We start from the raw sequence: 13442 nt of genomic DNA on the forward strand, positions 1-13442 counted from the left end.
CACCCTCCTGTCTGCTGAGATATCTGAGCACTGCAGCTATTCATAAGAATATGTGGAAGATAAAATGATAAATGATCCCTTAATGTAAAGTGTTTATTGTGAAAATATGCAAATCAGCAATCACCTGGTTAATTCTGTATTTTGAATAAATCCCACTGAATTGGAAGAAATTTCCATTGCTGTGCATCTACAGTAAAACCAATTCTTCATTCCATTATTATCATTACCTCATAACTAGATCACCAAGGAGGTTTAAATATGCTTCCATATATTCAGAAATCTTGGCTGGATATATTGGCCATCGGTTGTATGAATGAAATGTACTATAGCCAGGCACAGAGATCCATTACTATTTTTTTTTTAAGAAAAAAAAAGCCGTATACAGCTCATCTGCTGTTTTACTCACTGCTGCTGTGAAAATTATTTTGCCGCTAAACAGCAAAAACAAAGTTGTCTTTGCAAGAAAAATCTCTGCACTGTAACAGTGCAACTGGCATCTACCATAATTATTTATCTGGGAATTTCTGGCCACACATTAAATATATTACAGAATAAGAGCCATGTTTGTCTCAGAAAGCAAAAAAAAAATCAGAATACATTTATAGCATCTTTTCCGACGAGCAATTTTTATTCAGAATAGTTCTATTCATTTAATAGTCCTCCTTCAGTGTAGCTATTCTGATGACGTGAATTGTGGTTCATAAAAGCCTGTGCCATTTAATAAATTTGTTAGAAGGAGCTACCAGACACCTTCTGATTTTTGTTGTTGTTGTTTTGGCTACATTAAAACCACTTTATAATCATCGTGTGTTAACTGGGTCACTTGTCTACCTGCTCTGAATGGGCTTTTAATTTATTTTCTCTGCCTCTTCTTTCTCTCTTTGTTTGTCTGTCTTGGTTGGTGCCACTCACATATTTTAGGAACAAATAAGCTGCATTTATGTGCATTTCATCAGCCAATAGTAAAGTCTGTGTCATTCTCTGAGTTGCCAAGATAAGAACATATTTCTTGAAAATAAAAGTTGATGTGGTAGAACTCTATATTGACATTGGACAAAATCTAAACCATCATTTTCTAATATTATGGTGATATTACATCTAGAAGGAGCTTGTTTCCCTCCATATCGGCTCAGAATTTTTCTGGAGGATGGGAAAACCCCATAGAATGGTGAGGAAACTATCAGGAAGGCAAATTAATGCATCTTTCCCTCTGACAGAATTTTTGTGTGTATATGTGTGTGAGTAGAAGGCTTTCATCAAATTCCTTCTGGTATATTTTGAATTATTTAAACAACCATGCGAGCCTTTCAGGCAGTGGAATAAGTAAATTAGAACACTAGTTTCCTCAGAAGTACAGGTGAAACTCGAAAAATTAGAACATCGTGCAAAAGTTCATTTATTTCAGTAATGCAACTTAAAAGGTGAACCTAATATATGAGATAGACTCATTACATGCAAAGCAATGTAATATTCAAGCACAATGTAATGTGGCACAATTGAGATGATTATGGCTTACAGCTCATGAAAACCCCAAAGCCACAATCTCAGAAAATTAGAATATTGTGAAAAGGTTCAATATTCTAGGCTCAAAGTGTCCCACTCTAATCAGCTAATTAAGCCATAACACCTGCAAAGGGTTCCTGAGCCTTTAAATGGTCTCTCAGTCTTGTTCAGTAGGAAGCACAATCATGGGAAAGACTGCTGACCTGACAGTTGTGCAGAAAACCATCATTGACCCCCTCCATAAGGAGGGAAAGCCTCAAAAGGTAATTGCAAAAAAAGTTGGATGTTCCCAAAGTGCTGTATTAATAGAAAGTCACGTGGAAGGGAAAAGTATGGAAGAAAAAGGTGCACAAGCATCAGGGATGACAGGCAGCCTGGAGAGGATTGTTAGGAAAAGGCCATTCAAAAGTGTTGGGGACTTTCACAAGAGTGGACTGAGGCTGAAGTCAGTGCATCAAGAGCCACCACACAGAGACGGATCCTGGACATGGACTTCAAATGTCATATTCCTCTTGTCAAGTCGCTCCTGAACAATAAACGTTAGAAGCGTCTTACCTGGGCTAGAGAAAAAGAGAACTGGTCTGTTGCTCAGTGGTCCAAAGTCCTCTTTTTTGATGAGAGCAACTTTTGCATTTCATTTGGAAACCAAGGACCCAGAGTCTGGAGGAAGAATGGAGAGACACACACTGCAAGATGCTTGAAGTCCAGTGTGAAGTTTCCACATTCTGTGTTGATTTGGGGAGCCATGTCATCTGCTGGTGTTGGTCTACTGTCTTCATTAAGTCCAGGGTCAATACAACTGTCTACCAGCAGATTTTGGAGCACTTCATGCTTCCTTCCGCAGACGAGCTATATAGGGATGCTGACTTCATTTTCCAGCAGGACTTGGTACCTGCCCACACTGCCAAAAGCACCAAAACCTGGTTCAATAACCATACGATTACTGTGCTTGATTGGCCAGCAAACTCGCCTGACCTGAACCCCATAGAGAATCTATGAGGCATTGCCAAGGGAAAGATGAGAGACATGAGACCGAACAATGCAGAAGAGCTAAAGGCTGCTATTGAAGCATCCTGGTCTTCCATAACACCTCAGCAGTGCCACAGGCTAATAGCTTCCATGCCATGCCGCAGTGAGGCAGTAATTGCTGAAAAAGGGGCCCAAACCAAATACTGAGTACATATGCAAGCTTATACTTTTCAGAGGTCTGATATTGTTCTATGTACAATCCTTGTTTTATTGATTGCATGTACTATTCTAATTTTCTGAGATTGTGGATTTGGGGTTTTCATGAGCTGTAAGCCATACTCATCACAATTATGACAAACCATGGCTTGAATTATCTTGCTTTGCATGTAATGAGTCTATCTCATATATTAGGTTCACCTTTTAAGTTGTATTACTGAAATAAATGAACTTTTGCATGATATTCTAATTTTTTGAGTTTTACCTGTAGATGTGAATCTAATTTAAATTTGAAACTGAAGGATGCACTTTTGTATCCATAGGCTGCATTCCATACATACTTGGAAGTTAACCACATTGAACACAGAGAAATTTTATTTCTGAGTAAGCATGTTTATGATTGGGATGTTAACCTGCTACAGAATTCACCTATCTCAGCTTTTAAAAAGACTGCAGGGATATTAGGCAGAAGGTGAACAATTATTCAGAGAAACTTCAAAAAGCAAAGTAAAAGGGGGAGAAATATATATACATAAATATAACTTGGAGACAAACTGGTTAAAATTTCTAGCTGAAGTGAAGATTCAGCTAGCTGTAGCTTTCAACTACATATCTAGATGTAATTTAAGATTGAATTAAAAGAAGCTGTGACATTCCTCCTGAGGTTTGTGTCTATCATCAGATGATCTCTTGTTCTTTGAATGTACTCCACTCAGATTTCAATGTTATGAATAAATAAATGAATGAGCAAAATATCTTATTTGGGACAATTTGCATATGACATGCTGATGTTTGTTCTCATGACTATCTTAAAGGTAAGTCTCATGACTTACCTTTTGGCAGTAAATCAAACATTCAGCAAAACAATAAAGCTTAAGAGCTATAGTAATGCTTCCTATGAATACATTTATTGACTAGTATTAGGTCACACAATGGTCCTTGTCTAAGAAAACAACCTGAGTACATGTTTAATATGTAAATATTATTGCATAGGAGTCCAGCTTCTCAAGGCACAGAATCTATTGTGGTGACTAAATAGCACCTAGTTATGCTATAATGGATTGATTCTGGCCTGTAAATTGTTCCCAAAGGCAGTGTTCTAGGACCAACTCTCTTCATACTCTACATAAATGACCTCTGTGATCACATTAAGAGCAACTGTGTTCTCTTTGCTGATGATGTAAAGTTGTTCAATAACACAGACAATACTGCTACCCTTCAAAAAGATCTCGACTACGTATCAGAATGGTCAAACAAATGGCAACTTCAAATCTCAACAAATAAATGCTCTGTCTTATATATTGGCAAAAAGAATCAGAAAATAAAATACAAGCTGAATAGTCAAGACCTTGTTGATGATCCAAGCTCTGTAAAGGACCTTGGAATACTCATCTCTAATGATCTAAGTGCTAGAGCCCACTGTAACTACATAGCCAAAAAGGCATTAAGAGTTGTTAACCTAATCCTATGTAGCTTTTTCTCTGGTAATATTACACTACTAACTAGAGCATACAAAACACTTGCTAGACCAATACTCAAATATAGCTCATCAGTCTGGAACCCACATTACGTATCTGATATTAGCACAGTTGAGAAAGTCCAGAAATATTTCACAAGAAGAGTTCTCCACTCCTCTACTCATTGTAGAATACCTTATGCTACCAGACCTAAAATTCTAGACCTAGAAAACCTTGAATTCTTCAGTCTGATCTAGCTAAGGTATATAAAATCATACATTGCAATGGCTTACCTGTCAATGAATACTTCAGCTTCAACTACAACAATACAAGAGCACACAATAGATACAAACTCAAGGTTAACTGCACCAAATGTGATTGTAGGAAATACGACTTCAGCAACAATGGATCTTGCAACAATGACTCAATCGGCGGCGGCGGCGGCGGGGGGGGGTTATACATAAACATGATCATAGTGCTCTGGAATTTGCATTGGCTTCCTATCAGCTCCATATGCAATTAAAAGTGTTGATTCTGTTAGTTACAAAATATCAGGTCCACACATGAAGGTTCAATTAAACTAATTAATTGCTAGTCATGCCTTTACACAGGAATATTCTCAAGTGAGAGCATCTTGGAATTAGATAAAGTTCAACAGAATTCAAGGGAGGTTGGACTTAGTTTGCTTGTAGGGATTCTAGGCTGATTCCTCTTTTAACTCTGCCCCCCAGTTTCTTCCAGTCCTCCTATAGATTCTCACTTTCAAAGTCCTTCATTACTTACCATTAAGGCATCTCCAGGACTGTTCCTGCAACCCAATTTCTATCTGCCTAAATCAGAGCTTCCAGGAGAAACTGCTAATGGTAAACTAGCAAAACCAAGGAAGCAAGAACAACATGGTTTTCAGTAAGGTAGAAAGTCTGGGATAATCTTTTTTTTTTTTTAAATAAAAAATAAACAATTTCTCACTCTCAGCTACAATGAGTAATGAAGATGAAAACTCTTTGAAATCTCTTAGAACATTTCTAAGCTGATTTTCTATTATGCTTCTTCTGAGATATACATTCAAGCATTCTATTCATACCAGCCATACATAGTAGACCAGACTAAGAAACCAATGACATATAGGCCAGGACCACTTCAATTATAACATCTATAGAAACATAATCTTGCACTTCTGAATGTCTTTCCCTCCGTTTTTCTTCAGGGAACTAGGAAGGAGCTCAACTAAGACATTCATTCAACTTAGGTTCTTGGCCAGGTCTTGGTAGCGGTTCTTTTTCCTGTCCTTCAAGGTGATTCTCTCTGCAGTTCCTCATCATCTACAATCTCCTGCAGTTAATAGTTGTTCACTATTTTTAGTAAAAAAACTGACATTCCAGAAAATATTGGTCCCTGAAATTCAATCACCTCTCCAACTTTTAGGATTTAACAATTATTAAAATTGAGATATTAAAGAGGGTCTTTGAATGTAAATGATCCCATTTCCTTGTTTATTGTATTATTTGCAGGTTATGATTTTAATTGCTTTTTTGCATTGTTTCTTCTGAATGTATAATTGTATTGTGAATATTAAGATTTTTATATTTACTTATTCAATTTTTATGACCTACTGAAAGGGTTACAATCATTAGAGTTGTTTCTCATTTATTGATAATATTTCAATTGCAGCTAATAGGGAGGGAGGGAGGGAGGGAGGGAGGGAGGGAGGGAGGAAGGAAGGAAGGAAGGAAGGAAGGAAGGAAGGAAGGAAGGAAGGAAGGAAGGAAGGAAGGAAGGAAAGGATAGGAATAGGAATGATGCATTCTGATTTCCAACCAAGTACCAGGACAGACTAAAAATTAACCAATACAAGAGCTGTAAAATAACTATGCTGATTTGTTTAATGAGTTATCTTTTGTAAATATTTACAAAAGTTCTTGAGTGATTCACACACTATTAGGAGGGCTTGAGGGAGCATTGTTTTCCTACTCTATAGAACTTTCTGAAACATCCAGTGTAATGGATTTCTTTTGTATGTTATATACAAAAACTCAAACAAGCAGTACTATTCTATAGCATATCTTAATTTAATAAACCCACACAATGGACATTTTTTGACAACCTTGTCTAGATCTTATCAATGAATGGCATATAATTTGCTTATGTCCTCTCATATCTGTTGGTAAAAGATATCATAAGCAGGTATTTTTTGGTCTTTGCTTCCCTAAAATAAATCAAGCCTAGAATGAAGTTAGTACAATGCCCACAGGAAATTAATATGGCCTCTGATCTGCTTTATGCTCTTTTTCTTTTTTTAATAATATATATATATGATTATATAGCCTTACACAGCCTACTGCTGTGCCAGAATGGTTTTTTCTTCATCCTGATTGGTTGGGAGTCTTGGTCCGTGTTTATTGGTCTTGGAGTTTGCTGTGTTCTGCTTGATTGGTGTTTCTAATATCTTCTGTCTGTTTTGTGGCTTTTTTTGTGTGTGTCTTGATTGGCTGGCAACATTGTGTTCCTGTATTGTGTTCATCCAGGCGGGATACAGACCAATATATGTACAGACCAATAGAAGAATAAGTACCCGCCTGGATGAACACAAAAATGCAGTAAAAAAGCTGGAACACACTTCCTCACTAGTTCAACACATGAAAGCCACAGGTCATAGCATCAACTTAAATGGCACCAAAACCCTAGCCACTATAGAAAACCCCAGCCGCAGAATTATCAGAGAAGCCATAGAGATTGAAAAAAGACCTGAAGGCATGAATAGAAGAGATGATTCCACCAGACTGCCAATCATTTGGAAGCCTGCACTCACAAACAAAAAAATTTCTACACCACTAGCCAGGCAAACACCTGGGCACAAACAGATCCCCCCTGATACCTCCAGCTAAAACATACCCCAACCAGGCACCCAGATGAAACCTAGCTTCCTAACAAATGATAGCCGTCCAATTACTCGGAGCCAAGCTGCACTAAAAGCCTCCAATACAGAAACACAATGTTGCCAGCCAATCAAGATACAAAAAGAGCCACAAAACAGACAGAAGATATCAGAAACACCAATCAAGCAGAACACAGCAAACTCCAAGACCAATAAACACAGACCAAGACTCCCAACGAATCAGGATGAAGAAAAAACCATTCTGGCACAGCAGTAGGCTAGTCCCAAATTTAAAGCTGAAACGACTGTAAAAGTCTGACTCACAGATGAACACAATACAGAAGCCTGATGATGGCATGAGATTCTGCCGAAACGTTGCTACAACTTTAAAAGCACAACTATAATGACGTGGGAAAATACCCGAACAAAGCTGAATACCATACATATAAGTGAAAACTTAAGTACCCGTGAAAACTTAAGAATGAATGAATGAATGAATGAGAATATATATATATATATTCATTCATTCATCACCGAATGCATTGCTGAGACCACCAAAGTAAAAAGATTTTGTATTCGAAACTCATGCAATCATATCCCTGAAAACTATGCATTTCATTACTACTGATCTCATTAACTTAGAACTAAACTTCATTCCCGTCACTGAAGATTTATGTTTCTTTTTAAATGAAATTCCTAATATATAGAACTTTTGTTCACAAAAAATGTCACAAGGCAATTTACTGGCAGTAGATAGACATGCACATAATCCTCTAAAAATATTTTATAAGATTCATTAAATAACATGCAAAGGCTTCTCACCTTTTATTTCCAAATGATGATTTTAAGTAAATGTAGGTAGATTTTATATTGTTGCCTAAAACTTGGACTAAATGGTAGATAGGAAATAAACCTGGGTTCAGAGGACAAATCAAGAGTATGTGTGAGAAGCAGTCTTAAAATGTCTTGAAAAAATGAAACGAAATGAAAGATGCTATGGAGACAAGGAGAATCAAATACTTGAAAGAAAACAAGATATAACCCTGTGAGACCTTTGGGATCTTGTGGCAGATTAATATGTGTTTGGTGCTTTTGCAGTCTGCCAATTTCCTATTTTCTAGCTGTAATTATAAGCATTATGAAAAACGACAGGAAATGCAGTGAATCGGATGGTCGCCAAGGGACTGAATGGGAGAATTATTACAGTGTTATATAGTTTATACTTGTCTAAAATCAATTTTGTCATCTTTCGTTCTTTATAGAATAACAATTGGAAGGGGCCTTTCAGGACTTTTAGTCCAATCACCTGTTCTTGTTTTTGGAAACCCTAGACCATTTCAGATAAATCTATTTTGTCCATTTACATTCTTCTTTGTTCTACATCCACATTTTAAAAGAATTCTAGCTGCACTTCAAATATATCAATATTTATTTCCCAAATTATTTCCCAAATATTTAGTTAATTGAAAGAACTGATGCTGGGTTTTTGTTTTTGTTTTCCCCTACCTACCAGGAAAAAAAAAAGTTGAAATATCAGGAGTGTTCAGTCAAGCTCTCTTGTCAACTCCCAGGACAACTCTGATAGAAAAGACAAAAAAATGACTTCTGGGAGAGAAAGGATAGCAACGGTTGAAATGATTTTAGTCTGAAAGTAGAATAGTTTTGACGTTAGCAATTGTTAAACAATAAGAAAGAAAATAGAAAGAAACAATAAAAAACATTGGAAATAAAATAAACTCAAAAAAGAAGCTGGGCTCACAAAGCTAAGACATAAAGTCACACAATTATGGACCAACAGGGAAAAAAAGTATTAAATTAGATGGTTAATCCTTTACTGTTCTACTGTATTGTTAAAAAAAACTTCACTGAGGTTGTTGTATTATTCTCCTTTATTCCTTTGCTTTATTGTTTAGTTTTCTCCTTTCTGTTGCTTTATTTGGGGATGTTTAATTTTAGGCTTTATTTCAGTTTTATTTTTACACAAAGGGGACTTGGCAGTATAACTTGTCATTTCATTGTGGTTGCTAATTTGCAGAAAGACTTAGGTAAGTATTTGTGATAAAGTAACTATGATTTTTAGATTGGGCAACACTGTTGTAATGGAGGTGAGAATATTGTAACCATTAAAATGTTGCCTATTTTACAACTATTTTTAGGCAGCATGGGCGGGATTTTAATTTAAAGGTAGCCCTCAACTTATGATCACAATTGAACCCCAAATTTCTGTTGCTAAGTGAAACATTTGTTAAGTGAGTTTTGCCCCATTTTATGACCTTTCTTGCAACAGTTGTTAAGCGAATGCCTGCATGTGTTAGATTAGTAACACGATTGTTAAGTGAAATGGCTTCTCCATTGATTTTTGCTTGTGAGAAGTTTGCAAAAAATGATCACATGACCCCAGGACACTGCAACCATCCTAAATAGGAACCAGTTGCCAAACATCTGAATTTTGATCACATGACCACGGGGATGCCGTAACGGTTGTAAGTGTGAAAACAGTCATAAGTCACCTTTTCAGTGATGTAACTTTGAACGGTCACTAAATGAACTATTGTAAATCCAGGACTACCTGTATTTCCAAATGCAGCTTGTAGGAGGAGGAGCGCAATGGTTAGAGTGCAGTACTGCAAATTACCTCTGCAGCCAGCTGCCTACAATTTGGCAGTTCAAATCCCACCAGGCTCAAGGTTGACTCAGCCTTCCATCCTTCCGAGGTGGATAAAATGAGGACCCAAATTGTTGGGGGCAATAGGCTGACTCTGTAAACCACTTAGTGAGGGAAGTGTAAAGCACTATAAAGCGGTATATAAGTGCTATTGCTAATGCTATTGTAACAACAGTCTGCTTGAGAGGGACGAGTGTATTAGCTATGCATTGCAATTTAGATAGTGTAGGCTTTCAGCAGTCAAAATATGTCCTCACAAGTCTAATTTTCACAGTGCTGTTGATATATCTGAAATCGCAGTGGTCAAATTGGTGCCCTCCTGAATCATTTTGGGAATGCAAATGGAATGTCAATGTGAGGAGCTAATGGGTAAAAACTGGCATTGTGATTATGTCCTTTAATGGACAACAGGGGAAAGTTCAAACCCTACTCATTTCTTCCATAAGTAGACATACTAAAAAAAACCAAAAGGAACTGAATGGTTTCAGCTGTTAAAAGCATTGCAAAGGATGAACGGGCAAGTTACAAAGGAGGAAATATCTTTCTTAAAAATTTTTATAGTTGGGGCGTTTTCCATGGCAAGGTTTAACCTATGGTATTTCAGAGCAAGGATAATTTAAGGCTATGTTAATGGACTGAGCTTTTATTTGTAATGCTATTTCCCCACCCCCCACCCATAGCCTTGGTTCTCAAACTGCAAAAACAGGTCATTTTGGAATCATTTCCTAGATGAAAAAGTGCTGTTAATTTATGCACCATTTTGATAATAATATATTAATCATAAACCCTCTCTCTTTCTAGCTTTCTCTTGATTGAAGCGTGACATAAAATGCTACAGCAGCCTGGCTTTTCAAAATGGTTAGCAATAAGCATTGCAGTTTCAGTTGCCTTCATAGATTGCTTGGCCCAGAATGATGATGGTAAGTGTTTGCTTATTATTTTTTTTCCTCCCTGTTACTATACAGTTTTATATAAAGTCCCATGAGGGGGAAAGAAAGAAAGAAAGAAAGAAAGAAAGAAAGAAAGAAAGAAAGAAAGAAAGAAAGAAAGAAAGAAAGAAAGAAAGAAAGAAAGAAAGAAAGAAAGAAGAAGGAAGGAAGGAAGGAAGGAAGGAAGGAAGGAAGGAAGGAAGGAAGGAAGGAAGGAAGGAAGGAAGGAAGGAAGGAAGGAGGGAGGGAGGAAGGAAGGAAGGAAGGAAGGAAGGAAGGAAGGAAGGAAGGAAGGAAGGAAGGAAGGAAGGAAGGGAAGGAAGGAAAGAAGGAAGGAAATTATTGGAACAAGCATAACAAATACATTGCAAGTTTCTTTTCCATATCCTAAGAGGATTTCAATTTATGTTTGCTATGCAAATTACTCTGTGAGAACATTCTTAAACGTCCAATGGCTGCAGAGTTAGTACTGAGCATTTGCATGAGCAGTGGGCATTCGCACATGCGCATAAAGGTCCATGTGTGTGAGCAGCAGGCGTGCCCATCTCTCGCACAAATGGAGCTTCACACATGCGCGCAAGTGCCCGCCACTTGCGCAAATTAAACTGTGCGAGCGTGCTCATGTCACTTGTGTGGCCCAGTTCTGAATGGGCTGAATGGAGGTTGGGTATGCCTACTTTACAGGGCATAAGTCCATAGCTTTTATCTGGAATGTAATAGGGATAATCTGTTATTGTCTGTTTGTTTGTCTAAGTATTTTTTTTTTTGCCACTGTTGACAGAAGTGTAAATTAAGATTTCATTTGCTGGCATTCGGTGAACATTGGGAGACATCGATTTTCTGTACAATTGGGATTTATTTTTCACATCAATATAATTGTTCTGAAATATCTAAAAAGAGTTAGAGGAAGTAGAGTGAGAGGAAATAGCATGGCATACTTTTCAAATTATACAAACTGTACAAGGAAATAAAATCAGATTGATCCCACAGTAACAAGTAAGGATGACTGTAACTTTGTATGACTGTAACATTGTATGACTGTAACTTTGTCGCTTGTATCCTTACGATCTATATTGGCTGTTTCCTAGTATGATTTGATTGCTTATTGTATCCTATGACTATATTAAGTGTCGTACCTGATGATTCTCAACTCTGATGTATCTTTTTTTTTAATGCATACTGAGATTATTTACACCAAAACAAATTCCTTGTGTGTCCAATAAAGTATTCTATTCTATTCAAGATATTTGGTTAAAAAAATAGAGATGATAATTCCTGCTGAGCACTTGTTTAGAAGTAGGCAATACAGAATAATGTGTTCCAACATTTTAATTATTCCTCCTCTTCATGGATACAGTCTCTGTTCAAAGGGGATCTTTTGATATCTCCTTGCAGTAACAGCTGTTGGAAGGACTGAATCTAACTAAGCAAGGTAAAACCCCTTTGAATTTTGGGGTTTTTAGGCAGCTATGATACCTATGTGGTTGGAGAAGATGTGCAGAATGGTTGAAGAAGGTGTTTCTGGGTAGAACAGAAAAATCTGATTGTGACTCTAAGTCAATGGGCTGCTGTTTGAGATGATCTGATGCACATTCATAGTCCATCAAACCATAAGGTTGCATTTTAGCATATAATGCCTGGCACCAGAAAGACTGAAAACTGTTGATCATAATTAAAGGAAACAAGTCAGCTGGAAAAAGGCAAATAGAAAAAGATTAAAATCAGGAAGTTTTGATTTTAAGTAGGCCCGCTTCCTAACAAAGGAACATGTTTCAGATGCAATGAGCTGCCTGAAAAAAAATGTCCTCTAAACCTTGGGTTGAACTCTTTCCAAAGGAAGCAATCATGTTTAGACACATATCCCCACCTTGTCATCACCTAACTATTATTTGGAATATTCCTATTGCTAAAAATAACAATTTCCAAATGGTAGTCAGTTTCTTCAAAACCACACAACATGAAACAATACATGTTGTCTTCATTGCCTAACCTCTATGAAATGTGACGGAAAGAATTTGGCCTAGAATAAACTCTTCCTAGAACGTATGCTCTCTCTCTCTCTCTCTCTCTCTCTCTCTCTCTCTCTCACACACACACACACACACACACACACAGAGAGAGAGAGAGAGAGAGAGGCAGGCTGACTCCACCAAGTATAAACATATCCTCTAAAGGGCCGTGATTTGTTTAGTGTGAGGAGCGAATGTCATAGCCTTCCTAAAACAGTGGTTCTCTCTGGTACTTATCTATAAGGTAAGGAGCAACTACTGGCAAGCCAATCTGTATTCATAAGAAACTTTGCTTCCTTAGGTTACTTCCTTTTGTCCAGATTGATAGTTGTATTTACCAGAGTTTTACCTGGTTATCAATTGATGGATCTAAAAATCCTGTCTTGAAATGGGGTATTCAGGTGTTTGTGTGTCAAATGCTCGTATAGCACTTCAGGGCTAATGTCCACTCTAATTGTGCATAGCCACACACACGTGTGTGTGTGTGTGTGTGTGAAAGTAATTCTCCTTACTGACAGAATTTTCTGTCAGGGGACAGGAAGAAAGATATATATAAATATTGGTCCTGCCTTCTATAGAAAGAGTGAAATCTTTCTAGCCCATACCCAGTAATATTTCACAGTACATCCAACAACATTTTGGTGGGTTTTGGCATGGTTCTCACTTTAATACCCATGAAACAGTGTGGAGATAGAAGGAAATATTGATATATATAGAGAGGCTTTTTTCAGTATAACTCAGGAAATAGATTAACTTGAAATGTATAAATTCTTTAAAAAAAAAAAAAAAAACACCCATCTCTTCACATTCAGGAACTTA

The 13442-nt window shown here is 37.1% G+C and overlaps 1 protein-coding gene across 11 annotated transcripts in view; it reads left to right on the forward strand.

Annotated features, from left to right (window-relative positions):
* The window catches only part of PCDH15 (protocadherin related 15), a 755413-nt gene that overhangs the window by 331689 nt on the left and 410282 nt on the right, over nt 1–13442 (forward strand). For all 11 annotated transcript variants that reach the window (XM_087964118.1, XM_087964124.1, XM_087964126.1 and 8 more), the window contains one exon: nt 10487–10605. In XM_087964118.1, the coding sequence (XP_087820244.1) occupies nt 10515–10605 (91 nt within the window). In that variant the 5' untranslated portion in view covers nt 10487–10514. The remainder of the gene's footprint in view (nt 1–10486; nt 10606–13442) is intronic.

Source organism: Notechis scutatus, chromosome 4 (assembly GCF_049901735.1).
Source record: "Notechis scutatus isolate UNSWTSFEM ecotype Mainland chromosome 4, rNotScu1.2, whole genome shotgun sequence".
Lineage (NCBI taxonomy): Eukaryota > Metazoa > Chordata > Lepidosauria > Squamata > Elapidae > Notechis > Notechis scutatus.